This window comes from Dicentrarchus labrax, unplaced genomic scaffold (assembly GCF_905237075.1).
Source record: "Dicentrarchus labrax unplaced genomic scaffold, dlabrax2021, whole genome shotgun sequence".
Taxonomy (NCBI): domain Eukaryota; kingdom Metazoa; phylum Chordata; class Actinopteri; family Moronidae; genus Dicentrarchus; species Dicentrarchus labrax.
The window spans coordinates 22520195-22546882 of NW_026136708.1; the positions used below are offsets into that span (position 1 = coordinate 22520195).

General features: G+C 39.5%; 4 protein-coding genes across 9 annotated transcripts in view; 2 read left to right on the forward strand and 2 right to left on the reverse strand.

Moving 5' to 3' along the window:
* Positions 1-19, reverse strand: part of igf2r (insulin-like growth factor 2 receptor) — a 50893-nt gene extending 50874 nt beyond the window's left edge. For both annotated transcript variants that reach the window (XM_051409724.1, XM_051409723.1), the window contains exon 1: positions 1-19. This exon is cut by the window's left edge and continues 186 nt beyond it. The gene's annotated coding sequence lies outside the window, so the exon portion shown is untranslated.
* A 1040-nt stretch (positions 20-1059) lies between these two features.
* LOC127368815 (hatching enzyme 1.2-like) lies at positions 1060-6805 on the forward strand. The gene is made up of 10 exons (XM_051409994.1): positions 1060-2367; positions 2436-2486; positions 2627-2677; positions 2753-2809; positions 2918-2955; positions 3684-3753; positions 3842-3956; positions 4667-4839; positions 5932-6013; positions 6485-6805. Exons 1-10 carry the CDS (start codon positions 2316-2318, stop codon positions 6738-6740), a joined length of 945 nt encoding a protein of 314 aa, XP_051265954.1. The 5' UTR covers positions 1060-2315; the 3' UTR covers positions 6741-6805.
* A 1126-nt stretch (positions 6806-7931) lies between these two features.
* ttll2 (tubulin tyrosine ligase-like family, member 2) lies at positions 7932-12415 on the forward strand. The gene is made up of 4 exons (XM_051409987.1): positions 7932-8134; positions 8712-8966; positions 9898-11252; positions 11849-12415. The coding sequence occupies exons 2-4, from the start codon at positions 8745-8747 to the stop codon at positions 12171-12173; spliced, it is 1902 nt and encodes a 633-aa protein (XP_051265947.1). The 5' UTR covers positions 7932-8134; positions 8712-8744; the 3' UTR covers positions 12174-12415.
* si:ch211-140l13.3 (uncharacterized) overlaps positions 12411-26688 on the reverse strand; it is a 38676-nt gene continuing 24398 nt past the window's right edge. For 4 of the 5 annotated variants that reach the window (XM_051409984.1, XM_051409983.1, XM_051409982.1 and 1 more), the window contains 10 exons: positions 26152-26284; positions 25913-25979; positions 23811-25224; positions 21895-21994; positions 21258-21351; positions 18054-18254; positions 15160-15267; positions 14888-14972; positions 13978-14098; positions 12411-12869 (listed from right to left, as the gene is read on the reverse strand). In XM_051409984.1, coding sequence (XP_051265944.1) covers positions 12692-12869; positions 13978-14098; positions 14888-14972; positions 15160-15267; positions 18054-18254; positions 21258-21351; positions 21895-21994; positions 23811-25224; positions 25913-25979; positions 26152-26284 — 2501 coding nt within the window. In that variant the 3' untranslated portion in view covers positions 12411-12691. The remainder of the gene's footprint in view (positions 12870-13977; positions 14099-14887; positions 14973-15159; positions 15268-18053; positions 18255-21257; positions 21352-21894; positions 21995-23810; positions 25225-25912; positions 25980-26151; positions 26285-26688) is intronic. The other variant, XM_051409985.1, reaches the window with a different exon arrangement.

The following is a 26688-nucleotide window of genomic DNA, read 5'->3' on the forward strand; positions in this document are numbered from 1 at the left end:
CAGAGTCTGCTATCCGCTTCTGGAGCCAATCAGTAGGAAGTGAACGCACCACATGACTCCACATCACATGACTCGTGGTGGTGACTGGTGCTGCGTTCACGGACTGTTGGGATAACTACCTGCTTGGAAAGGTTGTTGTTGTTTTTTTTTATGGTGAAAATGTGCAACCAGGGCCGAAACTAGAGACGTATTCTTAAGGTGGCATGGAGATATATTAATTCTATTAATATAATAAGAAATATTAATTAATTCTTGATTGTTGATTGTTTATTTTATGTCTTTTCTATTTATAGAAAATGTATTTTTTTATTGCCTGTTTGCACCGTGCATGTATGGTATATTTGACAATAAAGCTGACTTTACTTGATATATTTTTTTGTCTTTTTAGTGATAGATAGACAGGACCCAGCCCATAGTATAGTGGTTCCCAACCTGAGGGTCTGGACCCCCACTACGGGTCGCCATAGCTTCAGAGAGGGTCGTGAGGCCTTCTTGAATTTAATCGGTGTAAGAAATCTTTAAAAATCTTTAAAATATAACACAGTAAGCGTATATCTCAACATTATATCATCAGTACTATTACCACCATCTTGCAACTACAACTTCTTTGCACCTTATCTACTTATTTATCTTATTTATTTTATAAGTATTTTATTCTATTGTTGTGTTTTATTGTATTTAAATGTACCTGGCTGCTATGACGACCCAGTTTCCCTTCAGGGATTAATAAAGTCTATTTATCTATCTCACTATTATATTAATTACTGTGAGGACATTTTAATCAATTTGGTTAAAATGTTATTTTGGAAGTTTAGATTTTTATTTTAATATTTAGATTTTTTTAAATTTTAATTTATAAACTTTGAAGACCAGAAAACGAGCTGTATTTACAGAACCTTCACTCTCTGATCAACAGCCTCGTCCAAACGTACGGCAAGCGGAAAGCATTATATTTGTCACACACAAAAAAAGAAGCCTGTTAAGTAAATTTAATTGATAATTGCATAAAAATATCAGGAAAACTCGTCTCTGATCAATATTCACAGGAAACACATTTACTTGGAAAAGTCCCCATGTAACTAAAATAACATTACATTACTGTGGGACATTAGTATAAGCATCCAGTATGAATATCTCAAGGTGGCATTAGAAATGAATACGTTATTTTATCTTCAAATCTTCAGACATTTGACCAAAAACGTGTCTTTTTTCATTGAATTTAAAGGACCAGTGTGCAGGATTTAGTGGCATCTCTTTGTATTTCTATTCGTACCCCACTGAAAAGATGAAATGTACTTTTTGTATAATCTACTGTCTTTTTGGGAGCATTAGTGATGACAAGAACAGAGCTTCATTCACCAGCTACAAGAACAAGTATGCAGTTTTTCTCTACTGTATGTTTAATGGTGCCTGAACGCAGCGTTCCTTATGACACATATCCAGGCACTTACAGGCAGATCATGTTCTTCATACACCGCTAACCATTCAGCCCATGGAACCATAACATTAACCAGCAATAACACAATTCAATCAGCAGATTTTGGTAGCCTTCAGTCCTCAGTGTGGGAGAAAGCTGCTGCTGCTCCTGAGAGTTACAGCTCAGGGCAAAAAAAAATACACGTGGATTTAAATAAGAGCCTTCACTTGTTCAGGTGTCATTTTGCGCCCTCTAGTGGCCATAAAAAACCCTCACTCAATTGTTGAACAGTTGAATTATGAGCTATTTTCCATCAGTTATAGTCTCTATAGTTTTTATTACTTCTTTATTCAGGAATCTGGACGTGTTTGCTCTTCCTACGCACTTCTCTACATACATTAATCTGTAGAAGTTACACAGAAGAGCTCCTTTTAAAAGTATTGTTTGGATATTTTTGATGGCAGAAAGTAAAGTGGTAAAGAATAATAGTGGTTTACATTATATTGATGCCTTATAGGGTCCATCTATAATATTACATCATAAATTATTTGTTGATTACATTTTATTTATTGATTAGAATCTAAAAAGTGACAAGATTTGCCTCTGAATTGTAGTAGTACACCAGAACAGTAGTAGACCTACTACTCTACTCTGACCCTTTGTACTGCAGTGCCCTCTACAGGTCTTTTTTTTGCCCTTTAGAGGTATTTTTTGCCCTCTACAGATCTTTTTTTGTCCTCTAGAGGTATTTTTTGCCCTCTACAGGTCTTTTTTTGCCCTCTAGAGGTCAGAATGAAGCTGAAAGGTAATTTAAAAGTGTGAATTGACGACACCTGTTGAGACGCCTGATGATAAACGTGTGATCAGATCTCAGTCAGACAGCCAACACAAGCTGAAGATGCAGTGTGTTGCAGTGATGTGGCTTCTGTTCTTCATCTGCACGTTGACAGGTAAAGACTGAAGTTTTCAGACTGCAGATGTTCAGCTAAATAATTATTTTCTCTTTCTTTTGATGTAGTTGACGCTGTCCCCATAAATCGAACCCACGAGTCTAACAGTCATTCCCCAGGTTGGTGTTCACTGGATTTACTTTTTACATTTGCTACAATATAAAGGATCATTTATGAGGAGATGTTGCTTTAATACATACTAAATATGCAAAAATAATTACTTTTACTAGCTCAAATTAACTGGATTTCTCTTTTTCAGTTGGTGTCGTTTCCTTAAATGACACCCAGAATGCAACTAGTCCTGTTCCAGGTTGGTGCTCGTTGGTTTTTAAGAATTTCTTGTGTGTTTAAAACAATATGATTTTAAATTCTCAGATTTCTGCAGGTACAGTTGTTTCAGTGATTGATCTGCCACAGCAAGTCAGTCCAGAGACCTTAGAAGGTAAAATAAATAATGTTACACGTTTTAAATATACAAAAATTAACCTTTTTTAAAAAAAATATAAATACAATGCACAACTACTTATTTTCATCCTCTGACTACTTCAAGATGACATGATTGTCCAAGAGGGAGACATTTTGATACCGGTGAGATGGATAACTTCTTCTTTAAATTATTTTCCAGGACCTTTCCAGGCGTTTTTCTTGACAATACAGGAGAGCACTTGCTTACAAATGGTCATACAAGCTGCATTTCCAGGCAAATTGAACACCACTAATTTGGTGCAAATCCAGTAGAACTTATTTTATTTTACAGAAACGTCTCGAAAGTGTTCATTGCACATATAATTAAGATCACTGCATGTGTTTATCAACCACAACAATAAGACATTTGATCATTAATAGGCTGTATTCATGTAGAATTTCGCTCGCAGCTCTGAAACAAAAAAATAAACACAATACCGAAAAGATCATTGCAAGTCAGATCCAGTTTACATCTGATGAACCTTCTTTGAGGTTTACATAACCTGATCTTAGTGAGGGGCTGAAATACAAACATTTCAGGGATATTTTAATGAATTTCCAGCCTTTCCAGGACGAATGGGAACCCTGATAACTGCAAGAAAAACGTAGTTTCTCCTGTGAATTTTAAGATTTTAGGAAACGTCACTTCACCAACATTAAGATAAAACTTGCTTGATACAAAACATTTGTCTTTTTGAGTATATACTTGTTCAATATAATATATAATTGCAGAATTTATCAGTTTCAGTTACTGGAAACTAAAACTATTAAGAGATTTCAAGAGGTTTTGTAAGGAACTGATGAAACCGTGGCGATAATGCTTTAATGTTTTCTGCTGCCTGAACCCACAGGAGGACAGGAATGCTGTGGAGACCCTGTGGCCAGACGCCGTCGTACCTTTCGCCATCAGTGATGAACTGGGTGGGTCGTTGTGGTTCTAACCGGTGAAGACATTTGAGGCCGCTAGAGTGTAATAATGAAATGGTGTCTATGTTTATCCCTCTAACAGCTTATCAAGAGTCAAACATCTACGCTGCCTTCAAGATGATATCAGATTTCACGTGCATTCGCTTCCAAAGGCACACCACAGAGTTTAACTACCTGAAGTTCAAGGATGGCAATGGGTGAGAAGTGTTTGGTTTCTATCCATGCAAAGAGTTTTAATTTGCTTGGCTGCTACAAATAAGAATGAATCATGAACATTTTAGAAGATTACAGTGTTTTCAGTCACATGTTGCACATTATCATTAACAACCTTTTTTAAAATGGTTATATTTTATAATAAAAATCAACTCCAGTAATGTAAGAAAACAACCAAACAATTCAAGTAAGATTAATTAACTCAAGACACTTTAAGCCATACCTCTATATAAGTCTGGACAATATCCAGTTACATATAGGCTTGTATGCCACAACATATGGCAAGGAGCAAGGCCACAAAGAACCTTTTTTAAAAGTAATCAATAATCAAATAAAATCCATTCTTTCTAAGAAGTAAGGACAGTAAGAGGCTAAACTATTTATTTTATTTTATTCTATCCAATTACAAGCCAGACCAAATCGTCACTTTGTTTTTTTACTTTTATTATTTGAATTGTTTTTAAAAAATCAACCTGGAACTCAGATATTCAGATATAGTTGGTTGACCACGGTTGATATCGCTGCTGTTTTAAGTTTTTATAGGAACTATTTCTCCATCTCTCTCAACTGCTGATGGTATGAAATGGGGAGATTCTGCTGTTTGATTATCTCCATATTGGGGTGCAGGCAGAAATCTGTAAATAAACCAGGACTGATGGTTTAATAGACTTTTAGTTTCTCTCTCTCTCTCCAGCTGTGCGTCCTTCGTTGGCTGTCGAGGAGGACCCCAGCCGGTGTATTACTCTCGGACCTGCAGTGTGGGGAATCTCTGCCATGAGCTCATTCACGCTCTGGGGCTGCATCATGAACACACCCGGCAGGACCGGGATCAATACATCAATGTGCAGTGGCAGAACATCAAACCAGGTAAACACCTCAGCCAACGTTAGTTTTAACTGTGGTTCTCTGTATGAAAAACACGAGCTGGGACCAAATAGTTTGTACAGTCTGTAATAATCAAAGCTGAAATTATCTTTTGTTGATCCACAGGGGGAAGACACAAAGTCCCATTATTATGTTAATGTCTGCTACTGTGGAATTATTTAAATTCACCTCTTTTGAGTTACATGAAAAAATATTCAAAGAACAGAATAGTGTTGTTAACTGTGTTAGATCATAATCTCTGCCTTGCTTTGTCCCTTACTGATCTTTATACTGTCACAAATATCTTTATAAATGGGCTCAGCAGGTGGTCTGCTAAGCTCCCCTGGCCCAAGGACACACAGTGGGTCACATGTTCATGATCAAAGGATGAAACAGTACAAAGACAAAAGGATTCAACTGTGTCAAGATAACAGATGAAGGAAAATAATTGTGAAAGGTTAAAAGAAGCAAAGGCAAACAGAAACTTCTGGATTCAGAAGTAAGGAACCAACATTCAAAATCCAATTGACATTTTATTAATGTCAGCTAATAAAAAATGGCTTATAACAGAGCATTTCTCAACAGTGTATAACGTAGCTCGCTCCATGCGTTTAGATAAAGACGGTAATTTGTGAAAAAACACAAACACCATTTCCCATAAGCCTTAGATTTTTGCAGGTTTAAGTCCATAAACAAGTCGAAGGCTTGTGGTTAGTTTAGGTATGTCTGTAAAACACTTTTTAGACAGCAGAGATTCAGCTATAATGTTCAGAAAAAGACTAAAAGAAGAGGTTCTTTTACTACTTCTGTAGTGGATACAGATTTGTCTTTAGATTACAGAAAGTTGACCCTTTTTCAGTGACAGATTAAAGAAGTTACAGAAGCTAGGGGAAGTAGAGGCTAGCCGGGGCGTGAAGTCTTGACTTTTCCTCGCCAATTAAATAACAAATAACTTAACTTAGCCTTCACATGACACTGTTCACACTTCATTTTCCATGCCACTGGTATGTATGAAACATTTGGACAAAGCTACTGTACTTTCAACTGTCTGCATGGCTTGAAAGGATCATTTGGAACATTTTGTGTTTTTTAAAGGGAGACAAAAGAACTTTGAGGTGAAATCGGGGAACACTCTGAACCTGCCGTACGACCTCAACTCCATAATGCACTACGGAAAGTAAGTCCTGACCCATCCTCATTTCTGTGGACGGTTTTAATGACGGCAGGTGGAAATGCTCCGGGAGACTAACGTAGCTCAGTCACCTGCATACAAATGTATCTTTGTGTACATCTTGGGATCTTTACATTGTAATACAAACAAACAAACAAAATATAAATAGTCTGCTTGGACCAATGTGTCTGATCTACAAATAAAGTATAATTTCCACATTAAAATCCTTTTTAAAAAGTCATCTACTCCTTCTACCTCATTAAAAATATCTATGAATATGCATTTCTAAAGTTTTCCACTGTACTGAACAAGAAGAAAAACTACTTTTGAGCAAAGGCAGACTTAAATATTTTGTCCTTAGTGACTAATCTTGATTAGCATGAACAGGGTTTTTTTTTTTTCCTTCACAGTAATAAGGCTTGCTGTGTGTGTATATATACATATACATTTTATTTATTTTATTTTCTGGTTTTGCAGGTTTTTTTTCAGTGTAAATGGAAATCCGACGGTGTTGCCCAGCTACAGCGGAGAGCAGATGGGTCAGCGAACACATCTCAGCCCTCTGGATATACAGAAACTGAACAAACTCTACCACTGTGGTAACAACCTCTACACTACTGTTTCACATAACTCTGTTCTAATGTATGACCAACAATCAAATGCATATTTAGAAAAGTATTCCAGCAATACTAACACATTTCTTTTTTCAGATCAGCGTAGCAAATGGCATTGAGCGGGCTCGCTGTTGGTTAACCTGCGTTTTGCTGAGAGATTGAATAAAAATGAAAAAAAATCCTATTCTGTGTTTTATTCTTTGAGCTATACCGTCCAACCAAAGTACGTCAACTTAACCCCTGATAGCTGAAAGGTCTGTAACACCCGAGGGTAGAAACGTTCTACTCTGAGCAGAGCTTGAGCAAAAACAAACTGTAGCAGGTCTGGACCAATTTGTGAAGTTTGTAATTTAGGCACTTTAGTAAATTATAAACCAACTACCAACTTTTTAGATTAAAGTACCAATTTCATTATGTTAACATGTGTCCCTTTTAGTTTAGTTTACAATGTTGAGCGAGAGAGGCGTTGATTATTATTTAAGATATGAATCTTTTTAGAAAGGCAAACAGGACAAGCCTTCATTAAAAACGCCTCATCCTACATTAGAAAAGTACGCACTTAAAACAACCAAAGAGCTAATAGAACAAAGAAGAAAACCCTCAATGTGTCTAAAATAGAAGCCTAGTATTTATGATTGTTAAAAACACAAAAATACAGACAGAATTTTTGTTTTACACAAGCTTTCTGCAGTTATTGTTCCCTATTTGGGTTATTTTTGCAGTTTCAGTTATGTGCTGTTATTGTTATGCATTACATATACATAATATTAAATATCCATGAAATATTTCACTTAGTCTAATAAAAAAGGGTTGGGAACCATTGTTCTGTACACCCAGTAGCCACTTTATGGAGCACCTGTGCAGCCTCATGCCTTCCAATACAACTATTCTGCCATAAAGTCCACTTTTATGATACCTGTGATGTTTAGTTTCAGTCATTACAATGATGTTTTAGTGTTTACGTCATGGTCAGTGATATTGTACAGCACTGCATTATATTTAGAGGTGTTTCTAATATTCTGACCCCCTCGTGTAAACGCCTCAATATAATACGTACCTTTTACTACAGTATGTCAGTATTAAATATGATTGAATTTAGACACAACTGACAACAACTGAACATTATAAACTGTGAAGGTAGAATTTATGGCATCTTATCCTCTTTGCTATCACAACAACATTCTTACATACTTGCATACTTACATACTGCTGTTAATACGCAACAATAGTACAATAATGATCTCTATGATAACAGAAGGTATACAACAACAACACAGATCTAACAATAGACGTCTGTTCTTCTAGCAACCATCGCTCTGTACAACAGACGCCTCCTGTACAGAAACCTGTCTGACAGACCACCTACAGTGTGAGCCTGTCTGTGTGAGACTGGTTTTGTCTGTAGGAGGAGCTAAAAGAACAGGCCGTCTACTGTACACTATGCAAGAGGAATCACTCTTACATCTAGCCTTCATTTACCTGAGAACTATTGGTGTGAATTCAGCATTCAAAGGTAAGATTAATCACTTTTTTCCCCAGCATTTTAATATCCAATATTTCTGGCATTAGGACATTTTATTGAAAACTCCTTGAGATATGTCTAATCATTTTCTGCTTCAATGTTTTTTTACCATGTTAAGAAGTGACCATTGTTATGTGTAAGTGCATATATTAACCTTTATCAGTATGAAATGCAGTTTTCCCTCAAATGTTTTCAGAGCCAGTGTCAAAGTTCTGTGTCTGTTAGTAAGCCGACACAGTGAGTCTGATCCCTCTGTCCGTGCTGTAAAAGTCTCAGGTTTGTTTGGGCTTCTCAGATTTACCATGTAAATGCTTTAGCTCACACACAAACAAGCTGTTGTGAGACCAGCCAGGGGATTAACTTTTAAACTGTATATTAGTAAAAGTGGAATCAACATTACCGCCTTTCCAACTGGATTTATGTCTCTGAGGAAGGTGGGGTGACTTTAACGTGACCTTAGTTTAATAATCTTGTCCGGAGTGATTTGATAGATGGAAACATGCTAACAGAAGAATACAGGCCTATCTTGGAAACTATATGATGAATAATAATTACTAAAAAAATAAAGCTATCAGGAGAGATCTACAGGTTACGATGCTGCATGGCTGCATCCCTGGTGTTCAGACTACATGACAGAGGCCCAGAGCTGGTGAGGGAGGTGCTTCTGGAGCGAGGATGGGAGGAATATGACGAAGGAGAACGGGAGGAGGAGGACTGGAACCTCTACTGGAGGGGCTCTGCTTTTCGCAACTCCGAATATCACAACCTGTTGCCATGGCAGCGCCTCAACCACCATCCAAAGACTGCAGGCATCACACGCAAGGTGATGAGAAGAAAATTTTACAAATAAGCTGTGGCTATGATTTGCTATTTCACTAAATCGATGAACAATGCTGGTTTGGAAACTTAATAATGAAACTATGGATTTTCAACATCCTTCCTTTATCCTCAACAGAATGTAAACACACCTGTTTTACAAGCAAAAGTGAGAAAAAGATGTGCGGAAAGCTCTAGATCTACTTAAAGCAGCTACAACATATGAAATGACAATGTGAACGTGAAAGGAGTCGCTCCTGATGACAAATTATTGCCTGAATCTGCAGCTCCTGTCGGCTTTAGTGAACTTCGTGTTAAGTTTCATTCATTGTTTAGCTGTCGGTCATAACTGTGCTGTTTTGGTTCACTCTCACCGTCATTTTCAGCAAACTCCACTGTACCTTCCCTGCTTAGAACCAAACAGCAGACAGACACATAGTGGAGCATAGAGCAGCTAAAGAGTCAGATATTTTCCTTGTAGGTTGGTAGAGACTAAAAATAAAACTAAAAGACTAGAACTAAAAGACTAATGCTTATCAAGTGGCCAGAAACACGACTCAAAATGACTTACTTTGTCTCTTCCTGCTAGTACTGTACTGCCTGTTAGTACAGTAGTAGCAGTAGCTTCCCTGACTAGAGCTTTGATTCTCTGCTCGAACCCGACTTTTGCCTCGGGTCCGACGGAATGAAATTTAAAAAAATAAACTGGAGTAGAAATTCAAGTTCGGGTCGGGCTCATGCCCAAAACTTCATCTGTTGTTCAGGCTGGCACAGAATTTTATAGGGGTTTCCTTTGGGATGTCATTATTCAGATAATGTATCCATATACAGATCCTATTTAAATCCCAGATGTAAATGGGACCCTAAGCAAGAATAAGGGTTTGTTCTTTTCCGTTAAAATGATCCCACTAACAGAATGATTTGTACTTCTTTGGAAGGACTGTTTGGCTCGCAACCTGAGGAGAATGAAAGCCACGTTCGGTTCAGCTCTCTACGATTTCAGTCCCACCGCCTTCATCCTCCCCAACGACTACACCCGCTTCCTGGCAGAATACAACAAACTGCGTCTGACCAGAGGACCGTCGGTCTACTGGATATGTAAACCAGTGGATCTCTCCAGAGGCAGAGGGATCTTCATCTTTGAGGATATCAAGGACTTAGTCTACGACTGCTCCGTAATCGTACAGAGGTACATCAGTAACCCTCTGCTGATCTCCGGCTACAAGTTTGACCTGAGGATCTATGTGTGTGTGAAGAGCTTTCATCCACTGACTGTTTACATTCATCAAGAAGGTCTGGTGCGTTTTGCCACAGAGAAGTACAACCTGTCCTCTCTTCACAACCTGTACGCTCATCTCACCAACACCAGCATCAATAAGTTCGGTCCCTTCTACAAAACCGAAAAAGAAAGAGTAGGCCAAGGATGCAAGTGGACCATGAGCAAATTCAGGCATTTTCTCCACAGCCAAGACATCAACGAGCTTCTTTTGTGGCAGAGGATCAACAACATCGTCACTCTGACCCTCCTCACCATCGCTCCCTCTGTCCCCTCCTGTCCAAACTGCGTGGAGCTGTTTGGCTTTGATATCCTCATTGATAACAAGTTTAAACCTTGGCTGCTGGAGGTCAACTACAGCCCTGCGTTGACTCTGGACTGCCAAGCAGACATTACAGTGAAGAAAGGGCTAATCAGCGATCTGATTGATTTGATGAATTATACATTGACTGACAGCTTGAGAGAGAGAGCTTATCAGAGACAAGGGTACAGGCAGTCTTGTTTCCACACTAACCACCCCTCACATGTTTCAATACCTGTGCCCTCGAAGGTTAAAGAAACCAAATTTCGGAAGCGAAGGAGTGGTAGCCAGTCACAAACTCTGTTAAAAACTCAGAACAACCATGAAAAGATGAACCAAAGACAGTCCAGACAACACGCTTTTGTAGCTGACTACAGAGGACATCTTCCCCCTGTTGACTTAAACAAGCTATATGCAGCCAGTGGCAGAATAATTAACACCACAGCTACCAAAACCCACACAGAGAAGACCCTAAACCTGATACTCGGCCCACATTCAAGGACAAACGAGTCGGTCGTAAACAGCCAGACGTGTCCAGCTCGTGCACCGTGGCTGATGGACAACAGGAGTCTTCGCATGTCTGAGGTTACAAACCATGACGACACTGAAACAGAAGCTGAGACGGAGCTCTCAGGAAAGACAGACGTTTCCTCTTCGATACATGATCTCCCACAGAGGGGGCTGGGATTCAGAAATAAGCTCCCAAACATTTACAGGTACATACAGTACTTCTGCGTTTTCTGTAAGCTTGGCAACAAATTCTGTAGACAGTTTCTAATCTGGGTGAAACTGATCACATTTCTTCATCTGTGAAATATTAGGGAAATAAGAGCATCTTTAGCTTCAGTAATGTGGCGTTTTTCAGACTGTGGTTGGGGTTTAGATACAAGAAGCATTTAAATCAAATCTTTTCCATATGGATCGACCAGGAGTAGGCGTGGCTTAGTGGTCGTGTTTCCACTCAAACGTATCGCAAATTTTAACTGAATTTCAAGTGAATCTGCAAAATAAATACTTAGTTTCAATCCACTACTGTTATGCAATTATTACGTCACAATGAAATACGACATTTCTCTTTGTTTCGTGTATTAATGTGAGGAAGATCAGATCTGTGCGGATTATTTTAGAGCCACGGGAGCGATGAGGAGACAGTAGAAGAAACTACAGTGGCAGGAAACTCTCTTAAAACAAGAAAAGCCCCAATCTAGAGCCAGTGTTTGGTTTGTCCGTTCTGGGCTCCTGTAGCTCCTGTCCTCCTGCCCAATAAAGGCACAAAAAAGCTTAACAAACAAATGTTGTGATTGTTTTACAGTGGGAGTCAAAGGCCAGTAAGGATTCCTCTGGGAGGAACCACAGCAATGAATGGACAACATATTCCTCCACTCAGAGTTGGAGACTTCATACGGACCTTCCCCTTTAATTCAGCCACTCTGAGAGCCTCGCAGCACAAACTGGAAGTTAAGATAGTCATACAGGCGCTCCACAAGCTGACTGGTCAGTTGGCCACATCGGACGACAAGTTGAGAAGAGAAGAGGAGGAGGTGAGGAAGAACATAGATGGTGAGGAAGACTTTGATTCACTGTTGTGGGGGCCAAAGGATCCTCCATTGCTCAATCAATGCTTCAAACCCACTTAGTTGTTGTTTTTTCCTTGTGGGTTTCTTGCTAAACTGACTTTCTTAGATTGTATTTTAAGTTTTCTGTTCACATCTAAAAAAGAAGTGGTAATGTGCAACACATCACTTCCGTACGCCAAACGCCAGAAGAACAGTGTTTACAACAGCAACAAGAAAAAAGTGGTCATAATTATACTGACTTGTTGTGTGTTAGCCTTTCTCAATTGTTTTTATTAATGTGAATAAAGTATTTGAACAAACGATTTAGATTCCTTTAATTTAAGACAGACATTTAATTTGCGTTAAGGGACAAAGAGCCATATTAGTTGTTGTTTTTTCCTTGCCTTAAAGATCACCTGAGCTCTTTACCGAGCTCTTTACCTTTAAAAATAATCAATAAATAGTATCATTAACATCTCTATTCTACTATCACTGATCCCTGTGCCACTGATCCCTATTTGAAACATGATGAAAAGGTTTTTCCTCGAGACACTACACCCCCCAAACACACACACTACATCTCACACACAAACAAATGGTCAAATGGTAACTTTGTTCTTTTCCTTGACGCGTACTCTGCCGGATGCGTACTTGGTTTCCTGTCGTCCGTTGGAGTAGATGGTCTTCACTGTCCCATCAGGATCCTCTCTCCTCTTGTACTGGGAAGTGTGGATCTCCCTCTGACCGTTGGGGAAATTTACCATCTTCTCACCTGATCTGGAAGAGAAGATGATTCAGAGAGCACGATGAACAAATAGCTTCTTTAAGGCTTGGATTACTTTCAGTAAAGTGTCTGTAGGTTGAAGACAATCACATCTTAACGCTTCGTAAGGTTTATTCATGCACCTCTGAACACAGATGTTCTTGTTTTTACCATGTACTTAATCATTTTATACATAACTTTGATATTGATTGATCATAATGTTCATTTGTGAGACAAATTACTGCAGAGATACTGCGAGAGGTGAAAAGGGAAAGGTTCATATATCGGTGTTATTGTAGTTTGGTCCATTGATTTGCCTGCTCATCAACACAGTCAGATTGCCACAATTTGTATAAAAATGTATACATACTTATTCAGTGGAACTTTTCTTTCTAAAGACATGTTATCTGATTAAATTAACATCCATAAATTTACAAAGAAACCTTTAAAAGGATAAGAAAAAAAAAATTAAAATACGCTCCCTTTTTAAATTTTAAGTAGTCTACTGATAGTTGTCTGTAGATCCACGGTTACTTGGGTGCAACATGAACTGATAACTGATATGTAAACCAATATAAGCTAGAAAACCAAGGCTCAAGTGGTAGCCAACAGCTAACTACCTGACTAACTTGCTTTAGTGGACGCCCACCATTCTTTACTATCTGAAGTTTTCCCTCTGAAGTTAACTATAAATTCATAGCATGTGAGACACATATTATATATTTCCTTATGTATTAAACATTCTGCTGTTGTACATATCCCATGTTCATTACCAAAAATCGCAACATTACAAATATATACTATTTAAAGTTGGTTTTAGAACTTCTTAAAAATACCAGTGTGTAGGATTTAGTGGCATCTAGTGGTGAAGACAAAACAAAAACACAGAGACATTGGTTGATGTGATATTGTCAAAGAAAGTGGAATAAGATTATTTTGTTAAGGATATCAGCGTCTGTCCTCCTGGTTACCTCATAGTGTACTAATATTGTTTATTTATTTAAAGGGCTATCTGTTAGCCGCCACCCTAACGACAGCTACTCTTCCTCGGTTCCACCGGCTTCCTGACCCTGCAGACACCCTGAAGCTGATCCTGAAATATGGTAGTGATTCCAGTCTTACGGTGAGAGGTGAACGGTGGTGCCATCGGTGAAGATCGTCCTCTCGCTGCCGTCAGGCTCCAGATATTTGATGGTCTGGTCTGGAAATAAGATCTCTCTCTTGCCCCCAGGGTGTCGCTTCTCTGTTACAGAAGGAGATATATTTTGAAAGGAGGACTATAGTATGAGCTGTAGACATACACTGGAGGGACTGTACACTTTTTCTGTTAGAGATAATGAAATTATTCCATTCTCAGTTCGTCAGTTCTATGACAGACTTTAGGTACATTTCTTTTTGGTTGGTTTCTGGCTGCCTATGGGAAACACCTTACCTGAAATTAATAAAATAAGGTTTATAATGAGAATTAACTAAATGAAAATATTCATAAAATATTCTTCTTACATTTATCATCTATTTCAGTCTTTTCTTTTTGACAGAGAAAACAATTCAGGGACCAGACTGCGTTGACAACCATTAATTTCAACCTCTAATAAACAACTAGTGAACACAACATTGACATTTCATCACCTTTTAAGTCGATATAACTATTCATCTGGAGTCATGTTTGTGTCCACCTGATGAATGTAAGTCCAATCAATACTCATTCTCTTTTAGCTGTTTTTGGTCTTGACCATCTCCTGAGGGAAATATCTGGTTGTTCGGCTGCTAAATCCTCCACTACCGTACGTTCACCAGCTAGTCTCTCTTATTAGAGCTTTTACGCTTTAACAGCTGCCTGCTATGACTGCGGTTACAGCTAAACAATGAGCTGAAAGATAATTATCTGTAGGTTTATCACTGCAAGCGAACCTTTCCACATCATCATCTAATACACTGTTATAAAAAGCTTTAAAGATGAGGAATATATAATATAAAATATATAAATAATATAAAACTCAAACCAGAACAGTCCCTCGACAGCATCTCTTACCAATCTGCTTGTTGGGGAAGTGAAGGACCTCCAGACCACTCGGGTAGGTGGTGTGTGTTATCTTTGAACCAGCATAGTAATACACCTGCAACACACATGCACACAATCTTAGTGATGCAAATCAACATTAACATTATTATTTCACAAGTTTGATCAGGTCAGCACATGGCACAAAATACAACCGGCTCTCGCAGATTATTTACTGCCTCTGAAGCCCAAATACTCAGTTATTAGACGTACATAAAGGAATCAAAGGTAGCCACAGAGCTCACCACTTTCCCGTCTTCCAAAATGTGTTTGATGTCTCCATTTAGGAATGTTTCTGTCTTCTGGTCTGCAGAGATTAGTTTCCTTGTCCCGTTAGAGAAAAGCTGCTCTATCTGGGGAAATAAAGAAATCTTCATCAGTTCAGAGTTGTGAAAAGTGATGATTTAGTTTAATTTCTTCAAGCCAATTTAGAAAGTCACGTGTTTGATTGATTTATTTGTATTTTGTGTGTATTTGTGTTTTGTCATTTATTATTCTTAATATAAAACACATCCGCTTGAAATTCTGTTCGGTGCTCCACAGTTGAATACAACAATACACCCTGCTATGAGCATTATCCTTAATAAAAGCTTGAATCCTTCATGTATTTTTATTTTTTACCTATTTCATTAAGACAGCAGGGAAGGTAAAATCAAGTTATTGCAGTGACAGAAGTGGCACAGGGCAGAATATCAACTTGCACTGTATAAACATGTAATGAGGTCAGTCAGTGCTTTGACACCATCTTTTGTCCGTCCTCATAAATTATTGCCAGGGTGCTTAAAGACCACTTAACGGTGTATTGTGTACTTGAATAATTTGATACTAACAAGATTTACACAGCAGACACCGAGGTGAACTCTGGAATTTCTGCATAATAGAAACAAGAATTACATGTTGTCAAGTGGAAAAACAGGCTAATAACAGTGTACACAACAAGATGATACAGACTTTAGAATTTAAGTGCTGCTTGTGTTCGTGTATCTTCTGTGTTTTCTGGAATTTCAGGGTTAGCTGTTGTTTAGAGGATGTCTAACAACAAAATAATGAATGTTTACTGGTGCTCAAACCAAATATATTTCTGAGATAAGTCAGTCTAAACACCTTGGGTTACTGGCTGCTCTCTCCAGTAATTATCTCTTATTATAAAATAAAACTGAGGGCCAGTGGAGGGCAGCAAAGCTTCGGTTATTCCTACCAGCTAATGAAACTACAGCAGCAGATCTTTGCCTCTGTGTTGTACTACCACATTCGTTCTCATGTGGCACCTATGAGCCATTTTAAGAGAATCTGTAGCATTCCCCTATTTTCTTGCGATAGCCGTAATCTTAATTAAAGTATATAACGTAAAGGACTAGTGTGTAGGATTTAGTGGCTTCTAGGGGTGAAGTTGCCGATTGCAACTCCCTCTTAACTAACTAAGTCTACGTTCACACTGGAGGTCTTAATGCTCAATTCCCAATTTTTGCCGAGATCCAATTTTATTGCGTTTTTGCATTACAATTTAAATGCGATGGCCATCAAACTCCAGTGTGAACAGTCTATGGCCCCAAAGTGGAGCCGACAAAATTATGATGATGATGATTTTGATCCCGTCCCGCCTCCTCCGCCGCAGAATTGTGACGTCTGTCTCGCTTCAATAACGTAAAGTCGGATGAAATGCGACATGACCATTCAGATTGAGGTCGCTTTGAAAAACATCAGATATGTATCCGATTTAGGACCACATATGAAAGTGGCCCGGATCGGATTTGTGCTATTCAGACTACAGATATTGGTCACATTCGGGCAAAAACTTCAGATTTGGTACACTTTTGTCTGCAGTCTGAACGTAGCCTAAGGTGGCCATGAAATGCATTGCGGTTCAACATGGCAGACTCTATTGAAGTAGATTCATTCTAAGGTAACAAAAACACAACTATTCTTATATTCAGGTGATTATACATTAATATAAACATAATTCTAAAATATTATATTCCATTTCTGTCCATAGATCCTCCTCAATCTAACACACTGCTCCTTTAAAGCAACATTAATTAATATTCTGTTTACCAGATCATCACCCTCAAGGCTAATTTACTGGCAAGTTTTTTAGATCGTATGAATGTGCACAGAAACTTCCACATTTCAAATTCTTTAAAAAAAATTCTCTCACTCTGCCAGTCGCCTCAGGCTTGTTGTGTACGTCTCTATTTGGTGCCACATCACCCACTGTAACTACTACATCCACCACCTGTCACAGACCACTTTGGCTTTAAAGACATTTTTTGATGTCTACCTTTATGTGGGTCACAGTGCAGAGCTGTTCTGGTGGCAGCTGCACACTCACAATTTTCACAGGAATTTCAACAGGACTTGAAGCTCTGCCATGTGAAAGTCTCCTTCTCACTCTTTATGCAGCCTTATATGGTCATTTATAGGGAGTAAATTGCTAATGATCAACTCTTACTCATGAACAGGTGTCATTACTCACGTCAGAAACAAGCGATTACAAGTTAAAGATGGATTTAACTCCCTGCAATACCTCACAGAATAAGTAAAAAAATTAAGAATATGAAAATGTACTTGCATGAGGTTCAATATATGAGTGTTTTAACTCTGCAGCCTGTCCAGGGAATTTTTCTACTCACTCTAAAATCAGTTTTCAATTAAGCCAATCTGTCAAATAGCTCCTCCATCCTCTACGTGTAACTAAAGAGTGTGAGACACAGACACAGCAAACTACCATACATACAGGAATCATTGTAGTTTTCTGCTCCTACAAGCTTTCAGAGAGGTAGAAAGTAAAACAGGTGGAAGAGATTAATCACATGACTGATCTACTAATCACTTATCCAAAATACCAAACCTGCACAGCTTCCTCTGTAGATCATTAATGGTGCAGCGCGAAGGCTCACACTGAGGGCGATTACATGGACTAATGGGCCAGTAGCTGCAGTGTTTGGGCCACTATTTATCTCAATGTCAACACTTTTCTTTAGATATATCAACAGAAACAGAAACAATCATGTAGCTCTACTTGCTTTATGTCAGCACATCTCATATTTAATAATTAGTTGATAACATACTAATTTTACACATGATCAATTGTCAATATTTTGAAGACCCCCCCCCCAGAAGACCATACGGTGTATTTGACCTGTGTCTGTCTCCGGTGTTCAGTGTGTGTCTGTGCAGTACGCCTGTGGACCACTGGACGGCACTGTGGCGTAACTGTGAGTCTCTCCCTCAGCTCAGAGTTTTCTCTGATCACCTCGTCCAACTGGCATCGAACTACAGACCAATCATTCTCTCTCTGCTTAAACTGCTGCTGAAGGGCCTCCATCTGCTGCCTGAGGGCCTACACACACACACACACACACACACACACACACACACACACACACACACACACAGTCAGAACAGTTAAAAAGCACGTAGCTCTCTGTATATGAATCATGTGTTGACTTTAATAAGTGGGACTATGTTTGTAAATGTTTGCACATATTTATGACATGATGTGTTTAACCGCTCTTCATCACACTTGCTGACCAGAGTCATCAGATAACAGGAAACTAATTGTGGTGAAAACATGACAGTGGTCTGTTATTCAGAAACTGTCCACGCACAGATAATAAGAAAAGTTTCATCTTTAGTAATTAGACATGACGCAAAAACAACACTCATTATTACGACTAAAGTTTGTGGTCAAAATGATAAAATTGCTGTATATTAATATCATTTACATGGGAAATAATTGATTGACACGACGTATAATGGAGAAAACGATTGATACATACATAAATAAAACTATTGGCCTCAATGCAACGTTAATGCTCTGCTCTTTATTCGCTATACTCTGATTACTGAGGTACTTTTTTCCCAGTATAACTAAGAATTACACACGCAATTCATTCTGATTGTAAACATATACATATACATACATAGACAAATAATATCCAGTACTGCTGCTGTTTTAGAAAAGAGTCAAAATGTTATAGTGACAAACAGATTGGTTTAATGCTTAATGTTGTTATAATTAATGAGTGAAAATAATAACTTTATTTAGTTTATATAGCACCTTTTAAAAACAGGTTGAATGATTGCAGCCAATGATTTTTGAGGCCGTATTGACAATCCTGTCCAGCTGCAACCTCTGCTGAACAGTAGAGTTGCCATACCAGACAGTAACAGAAAAAGTGAGGACACTCTCGATGGCGGCTCGATAGAACTGCAACATACCCTTACAGGCCACCCCTAATTTCCTCAACTGCCGGAGTGCCCTGTATGCAAACTGGAAGGGGTCTAGCCTGACCACCCTGGACAGATGTTTACATACTATTCTCTCAAAGATTTTCATTATGACAGATGTCAGTGCTACAGGCCTGTAATCATTCAGGCAACTAATGCTGGGTTTCTTGGGTACAGGAATTATGACAGCAGACTTAAAACATTGAGGGACTCTACACTCCCTCAAAGACCAGTTAAACAAGTCTGTGAGAACTGTGGCCAGTTCATCTGCACATTGCTTAATAGTAGCGGTGGATACAAGGTCAGGACCTGCAGCTTTCCTGCAGTTCTGCTTTTGTAGTAGGAGCCTAACCTCAACCTCCTCTATTACAACAGGAGGGCTGGGGGTGTTGATGCTCATTGACTGTGTAATGTCACCGACATGGTTCCTGTCAAAGCGACAATAAAACTCATTGAGACTGTCAGGCAGCTTAGGATCGTCACTGACCACTGACGCTGTGCTTGTATAGTTGGTGATCTGCCTCAGACCCTCCCATATCCCTCTACAGTCATTAGCCTCAAAATAAGAGCAGAATAAAAGCCATAAAAATCAAAAATACATAAATAAATCAAAAATATATACATAGAATAAAGTAAAAAGACGACATCACACAAAGACAAGTCTATAAAAATGGGTTTTAGGAAGTGATTAAAAATGAGTGGCTAATTCTGTAAACCCTATTAAATGTACGTAACATTGATTTAAGTCATCATGATTGAGAACATGTTGTTCTTATTGTCGTTTTATACAGGGGTTCATTCAACTGTATGGACATTTTGGAGAATTGTTGAGTGTTTTGGTTATTCATCCTGCCCTCGCTGACATAAACAGGGTTGACAGAATAACAGACACACCTTTCAGTATAACGAGCTGGGTTCAACAGAAGGCATGCAACACCTTGTGTTCTCCTAAATCTGTGTGTGGTGGCGTCATTAGTTTGTCACAGAAATATGCACGTGCTGATTGTCAGAGAGGAATAAAAGCTCACTACGTCTTTTCCCATGATTTCAAATGACGTGAACAATCTATTGCCAACAGCAGTTGCTTTGTTATTCTTTCGAATTTCATTTCTCAATTTGCTGGCAACTAGTTCACAAGCATGCTGCAACCGATAGCCGTGTTTCACTTGTTGCTGTTTGCACAACACTGTGTTGGTATGTTAAGTTTCTGTGGCTGTCAAATAAGAGCTGCTTTTACCACGCCTCCTGGCATCAAGTTTCAAAAGCGGCAACCGTAATTGTTTCCAGTGTGACAAGCTGATGAACGACATCAGTGAAAAACAGGCAGTAACACGCCCTGAAAAAAAAACAGGTAAAACGTAATTAAAAAGAAAATGTATGTGCTGCATATGAGTGTGAATCATCACCTTTGTGGTTATCCCAAAAAAAAAAAAACAATCAGATAATTACATGGAATTTACCCACACACATAATCCAGTGGAAGTTGGTGCAAAATCAAGTTTCACATTCACCTCAGACGCTTAATCCCTGTATTTAAAGGCTAAAGTGCTACCCTAAAGTACTGCTGATATTAAAGAGCTTGTTAAATGCAAATGTCAATGCAGCACTGGTGCTACCAGTTCTGCAACATACACGCAGGAGTGGGTGGTATTTAGGCCTGAAGGGATTACTGAAGGGAGCTTTTCTGCAGGATAGTAAATTAAAGAAGGAGAATGAGAAACTTCCTTGTGAGTTCACCAACTTTATTTCTCTGAAACACAATCAAATGCGTACAGAGGTGTTGTGAAACAGTCAAATGATGTCATGAGAAAAACACTGAAGCCGTTGGTTGGGCAATACTGCAGCAGAACAGCTGCCAAACCAACATTTCTGCAGCTTTAAATACCCAAACCCACAATCACACTTACCTACGAACAAGTGCTGCTGTTGCTCGATATAGCTCACACCCCCGTGTAAAATAACTCATTGCTAAAAAACTATTAAAGCTGTTGCATTAGGTTATACATTTCTTCACTGTGGTAATTACTTTTTAATTGGAGCTAGACTCCGGTCTACTCCCAACACATCAGATCTGCTCTGACACACCCAGATTTTTTCCCCACCAAAAACTAACCTGAACTTCCCTGGATCCTTGTCTGTGTGGACTTTGGTCAGAGAGGATGTTATCTCCTTCGCAGCCGCTCTTGAGCTCATCTTTCTGATCCACTCTGCATATAAACAGAGGAACTTAAGGCAATAATGCAATAAGTAACAAAACAGATTGTTCAGCCTGTTTGCATGAACTTGTTTACACAGAGCACAGAGTGTAGCTGAGGAGAATGGTGTTAGATATAAAGTCAGCATATGATCAGAGTTATTACAATTCATCCCGAGGCAACATGAACAAACTTTCATGACAATCTATCTCATAGTTATATTTAGTGTCTAGAGTGGCTAAAAATGGTTTTCAGGACCTTAGTGAACAGCTACAGGGTCTGTCAAGGACTACACTCTCCATTATTGCTGTTATTATAATCTTAAAATACTCACAATGACACTGAATTAAGCTAACTGGAACATGGCATAAAGATAGAGTGGTAGTTTAGAGATGATACACCAGAAAGGAAGTTTGAAGTTGCATTGCACTCCACTGATAAAATGATACCAACCTACTTCCTTACCAGGGCGCGCTGCATAGATGTGACAGATGGGTGATCAGTTGATACAGCAGTAATTTGCACGCTATCACAATACCAAAAGAGTGTTTTTACCTGTGAAATCCCTGTGAGGTTTGTGCTTTTTTTGTGTCATCTGGATCATCATGTGTTCTTTCTGGTTTCAGTGAGTGTATGTTCGACATTTCAGGACCCCCTAGAAGTGATAAAATACACAAAAGAGACATTTAACAAACAGAATTATGAAACACAAAGACAAAAAGTGATGTAAGTAGTTGCGTGTGAAGGTAAAGACTGTCTTTGGAAAGCAGAAACTGTCATCCAGACTTCACATAGTCTGATACAGATCTGACGAGTACTCAGTTTGAAGCATACTGAGGCCCCTGAGGTGTACATGTATGGCTGAGGACAGAAATAAAACACGACTGCATCACTGCAAAAGTTTGTAATCGTGGCCGAATTAATGAATAAATGGTCTGATAATAATCTGATAACATAATGAAAGTGGGACAACAGTGGATTGTCGCAGTCACTATTGGTTGGTTCAAAAAGGTATTTAATAGGAGCCTGTCAGAGGCAGGCCGACTGTAAATGTTGAACTAAATACACTGAAACAAAGGCAGAATAGTAGTAGTAGTAGTAATAGCAGTAGTAGTAGTAGTAGTAGTTGTATCTGGTGTAGCCACAAGGCTTAGTGTTTCAAAGGATTCCTCCAGTATTTACTTGGCCCCGATATACAGACAAACAGAAGGGAAATCCTCTATAAATTAATAAAAACATACTGAATGCAGATTTCCACACAGGTGCACTCGTGCTCTGTGGCGTGTATAAAATGCTGCACGATTGATTCTGAATTTGCCAGAGAGATATTATAGAAGAGATGCAGTGCATAAACATCTGATTACAAACATTAATGCACATTTGAGAGCTCAGTGGTGCAAAAATTCTTGGCAAGTGCGTGTGTGGTGAACACCATGAAAGCGGTACAGAGCTGAATGAGTCACTGCAAATCAATGCAAAAAATTATGACCTTCATCCTGTGATGAAACGTCATCATCATTCACATATTTGGAAAAGCTGAAGCACTGCGTGTCCTGATTTACACGGTTTTGCACAAGTCCTCATTTCCCAGAGTCTCTACAACTGAGGACTGCAAAGTTAACGTGACACATTCACAATGTCACAATGTCCCATTTATGGGAAACACACCAGGTTGAAATATCCTGGAATTTTTCTTTCATCAGCATCAGTTGGCTGGACAATTACACTTGTAGCCGCATGAAGTTGCTGAGCTCGCCCTGGGCTTTGCATGGGGAGTTTTTTTAGTGAATCTGAAAACTGAAAATGATCAACTGTGCAAAACCCAAAGGAATCAGTTTCAGCCTCTGTGATCAATTTCAGTCAAACTCTGGTGTTCCTGGTTATTGGACAGCCTTGGTTTACGTGTTGTTGTTGTTCTATGTAACAGTTCTCTAAACGAAGCACTGTTCACTACATACACTCAGTTTCATGGCACAGAGGTAAAAAAAAAGGTGACATAAGACAAAAAGACACAGAGAAGATGAGATAGATACATGACATTAATACAAAGACAGTACAGTGTCAGTGGTACCATGTGGTTGTAAACAAAAGCAGAGAGGTGTTTACATATTTATGAATATGTGTTTTATATAAAGTTCCAGGTGTCTGTCTCCATGTCTTCATTGCTAATGAACAATATAAATAAGGACTCTAATAAAATAAGACCTCTCTCTCACTGTCTAAAACAACAGTCTGGTGGCCATGTGAACACTGAAACAGGTCTGGTTTGCTGTAATAATTACTTCCGTTCTTACTGGATATTTTAAGATTTCTTGAGTGCTTTCAGTGTAATTGATGTAGTTCAGAATGTGCTTTGACATATTTAGGCCTTCTATCAATTATTGGCAAGGAAAACTACTAATGAAAACAATTTTAAGATGCAGATTCAATCAAAAATATCAAAATATATGTTAAATATACTTTAGAATTACCATCATGACTTCGATCCTCTCTGTTGCAACTGGAGGACAAGGATTGTTGCTGAGGTCCCAGTCCAAAACCAAGACGCTGGTCCTGTTTCTGGATCCCCGGGGACATCCATCCCTCCCAGGCGTCACTGCCATAATCATCCTCTGTGAGGTTTATACGGGAATCCTGCAGGCCGAGGCAGGGAGAAGGGGATGGGAGCTTGGGAAAGTGGTGACACTGGGAGGGTGGGTTATCTGCACCCTTGCTGCTGCTTCCACGAGTGCTCCTTGAGGTGGAATGCATGGGAAATGTACAGCGCTTCAGAGGTGTTGAGGCCTGACTTGTGTGGTTTGGAGGACAAAGACAAAATGCCGTGGGTTTTGTAGCTGGCTTTTGACCTTCGACCCAGTTTGAGCCAGTGCTGCTTCCTGGTTTTGACTCGTTGCACTGGCAGAGAGGCAACCGTGTTTTTGTTTCATCACAGCCTGTGGATAGAGTTTCCTTGTTGAAGCTTGAGACTCTCTCTATGTGGTCGTTCACCGCCTTAAAACTAACAATAACTTCCTGGTTTCGCCAGGCCCGAGGGGAATCTCTGTTGTCCTTCAAGGGGGGGGAGATGTCGAAATGCTGCACTAAGTCTGATTCATAAACAGCGCTGGGGCGTTTGGGTATCCAGACTTGTGTGTTTTTCCGCTGCAGCAGCGATTGTTCCCATCGATCCTCTGAGGTGGCACCAGATGAGCTCAGAGCCATTTTTCTATGAGGTACTGGAAGTTCAAACTGACCTTTCACCTCGCCTTCGTCAACAACTTTTGCTGCAGTTTTGCACTCGTTCTCCGTCTCTTGGTGCTTCAGCCTTTCCTCTCTGAAAGGCTTCCCATCAGAGGCTGTCTGTTGAGAATCACTGTTTTCTTCCAAATGGGATTTCTCTCTGCAATCTTGTACTTGGCAAACTTTCTCTTCTCTTTCTGTCGTTGTGGGAATATCAGTAATCTCTTTTGCTTGGAAAGGGGTATAATGGGGAGTACTGAAATAAGTTCTTCTTCTAAGTTCTTGGTTGCAGACCAGGGAGAATAACTCAGACTGAGCCTGGAGCTCTGTTTGGGTGTTTCTGTGGCTGTACTGGGGTGCCGGAGGATTATATGAGGCAGAGCAAAAGTCCTGTAGAGTCCTGAATTGTCCGCTATGCTCGGGCTGGAAGGTCAGACCCTGGAAGGACTCCAGCTGCGTTCCTTCGCCTTTAAAGACCAAAGATGGGGCAGAGGAGTGCCACTGGATGCCAGAGGTCAACTTCCTGCTGTGCTGTTGCTGGCTCAGACAAGCCCTCATCTGGACCTCCTGCCGGTCAGCGGCCTTGGAATTATTTCTGTCCACCCTGGAAATGGCCTCAGGCTCCTGCAAGAAATAACGTCCCTCCGTCTTCATCCAACTGAGGTTCTGAGAAATAGAGATTGAAGAAAATACTTTCAGAGTCACATCATATACAAGCACATGTTAGTGTTGATATTTAATAGTCTGTGTTCAGTGGTCCAAGAGTCAGCGGTTTTCTGCCAAATTGGGCCAGAAAACGGCTCATTCTCATTTCAACAAAAACTGAAAATGATTGCAACATGTCTGCTTACCCTTATACTGACTTTAATTTACTATATAATAAAAAAATTTATATACGTATTTCACGACCCGGCTCTGGAGCCGTGACACAAACAAGGAGACGCATATTAACGGCAAATTCTAAGTAATTAATTTTAACATAACAACATAAACGCAACCAGAAAAAGGAACAAAGGAGAAGATGAGGTGTAAAAGAAAAGATAAATGTTGGATGTTAAAACACATCGAAACCAAGCACCAGAGAGGTAGGGCTTTTACAGCCGGGAAACACCGGGTCAAGGTGCTTCCGGCCACACTGATTTGGTCCATCCCTCAATTACCTGCTGCCTTAAAAGGAAGAGGAAATATTAGAAGAAACCCAGGGGACGATCACAATTCCCTATCATCCTGACTAAGCCACTATAAAAACTGCCAGGATGCTGAGATGCAACGCCCAGCACTGCATATAATACAGTACTACAGGACACTGTGCCACAGTAAACTACTCTATATACTATGCTCTTATGTAATATACCTGTGGCTGTTGTTTCAGCTGCTCCTCTACGCACTTCCTGAGGGCCTCTTCCTCCCTCACAGCAGAACTGATCAGCATTGGTTCAAAGACAGAAAAAAAGAAGAGCAACAACTCAATTATGTTTTGGAAAATAGGAAAAATATTAAAGTTAAAATGTTCCTATAAGCAAAGCATCTACTATTCATGTAACAAGTAACACCCCAAAAACCCCCCGAGCTGTAGGCCAGCTGTTTGTGTACCTGTCTTCAGGGTCAGGAGGCAGGATGTTCCTCATTCCAGAGGGGCTGACTGGGTCCTGGTCTCTGTGCACCGTCCCTGTGATGGTAGGTAAATGTCTCTGCTCTGCTATATCTTTGTCGGATCTAAAGGTATCTGAGTGGGAGGCAACAGGGCAGGACAAACTTAATATACTAATATACAATGCAGACAGATCAGAAATGAATCTGCAGAACAGGAGGCGAGGGGAAGCTTCAGTGTGTGCAAGCTGCAGGCCTAAAGCATTTGAGTGCCAAACATCTCAGCCTACTGTGACATAGTATGGATGAAAGTGAGAAAACTCTCCACCGCTGTGAGTTATAGCTGCAAGTACAACTTTACAGTAAGTGTTACTGGAGTCACAGGTTGGCTTTACAATCTGAGCACAGTTGTCTGATTGTTAATGTGTCTGGCGGCCCGTAAAGCTACATTTCTCAGAGTCTGGCTGGACTCAGACACTCGCAGTAAACAAGTGATAAACATGTTTTATTAGGTTAATAATCACCGTTCATTTCAATAAA

What these genes read in the sequence shown, in the direction of transcription:
- LOC127368815 (XM_051409994.1), top strand. Translation starts at nt 2,316, where the DNA reads ATGCAGTGTGTTGCAGTGATGTGGCTTCTGTTCTTCATCTGCACGTTG. An exon ending in TGCAACTAGTCCTGTTCCAG is followed by an intron (nt 2,678 to 2,752) that starts GTTGGTGCTCGT and finishes AGATTTCTGCAG; the next exon opens with GTACAGTTGTTTCAGTGATT. An exon ending in CAGTCCAGAGACCTTAGAAG is followed by an intron (nt 2,810 to 2,917) that starts GTAAAATAAATA and finishes GACTACTTCAAG; the next exon opens with ATGACATGATTGTCCAAGAG.
- ttll2 (XM_051409987.1), top strand. Translation starts at nt 8,745, where the DNA reads ATGGCTGCATCCCTGGTGTTCAGACTACATGACAGAGGCCCAGAGCTG. An exon ending in CTGCAGGCATCACACGCAAG is followed by an intron (nt 8,967 to 9,897) that starts GTGATGAGAAGA and finishes CTTCTTTGGAAG; the next exon opens with GACTGTTTGGCTCGCAACCT. An exon ending in AAGCTCCCAAACATTTACAG is followed by an intron (nt 11,253 to 11,848) that starts GTACATACAGTA and finishes ATTGTTTTACAG; the next exon opens with TGGGAGTCAAAGGCCAGTAA.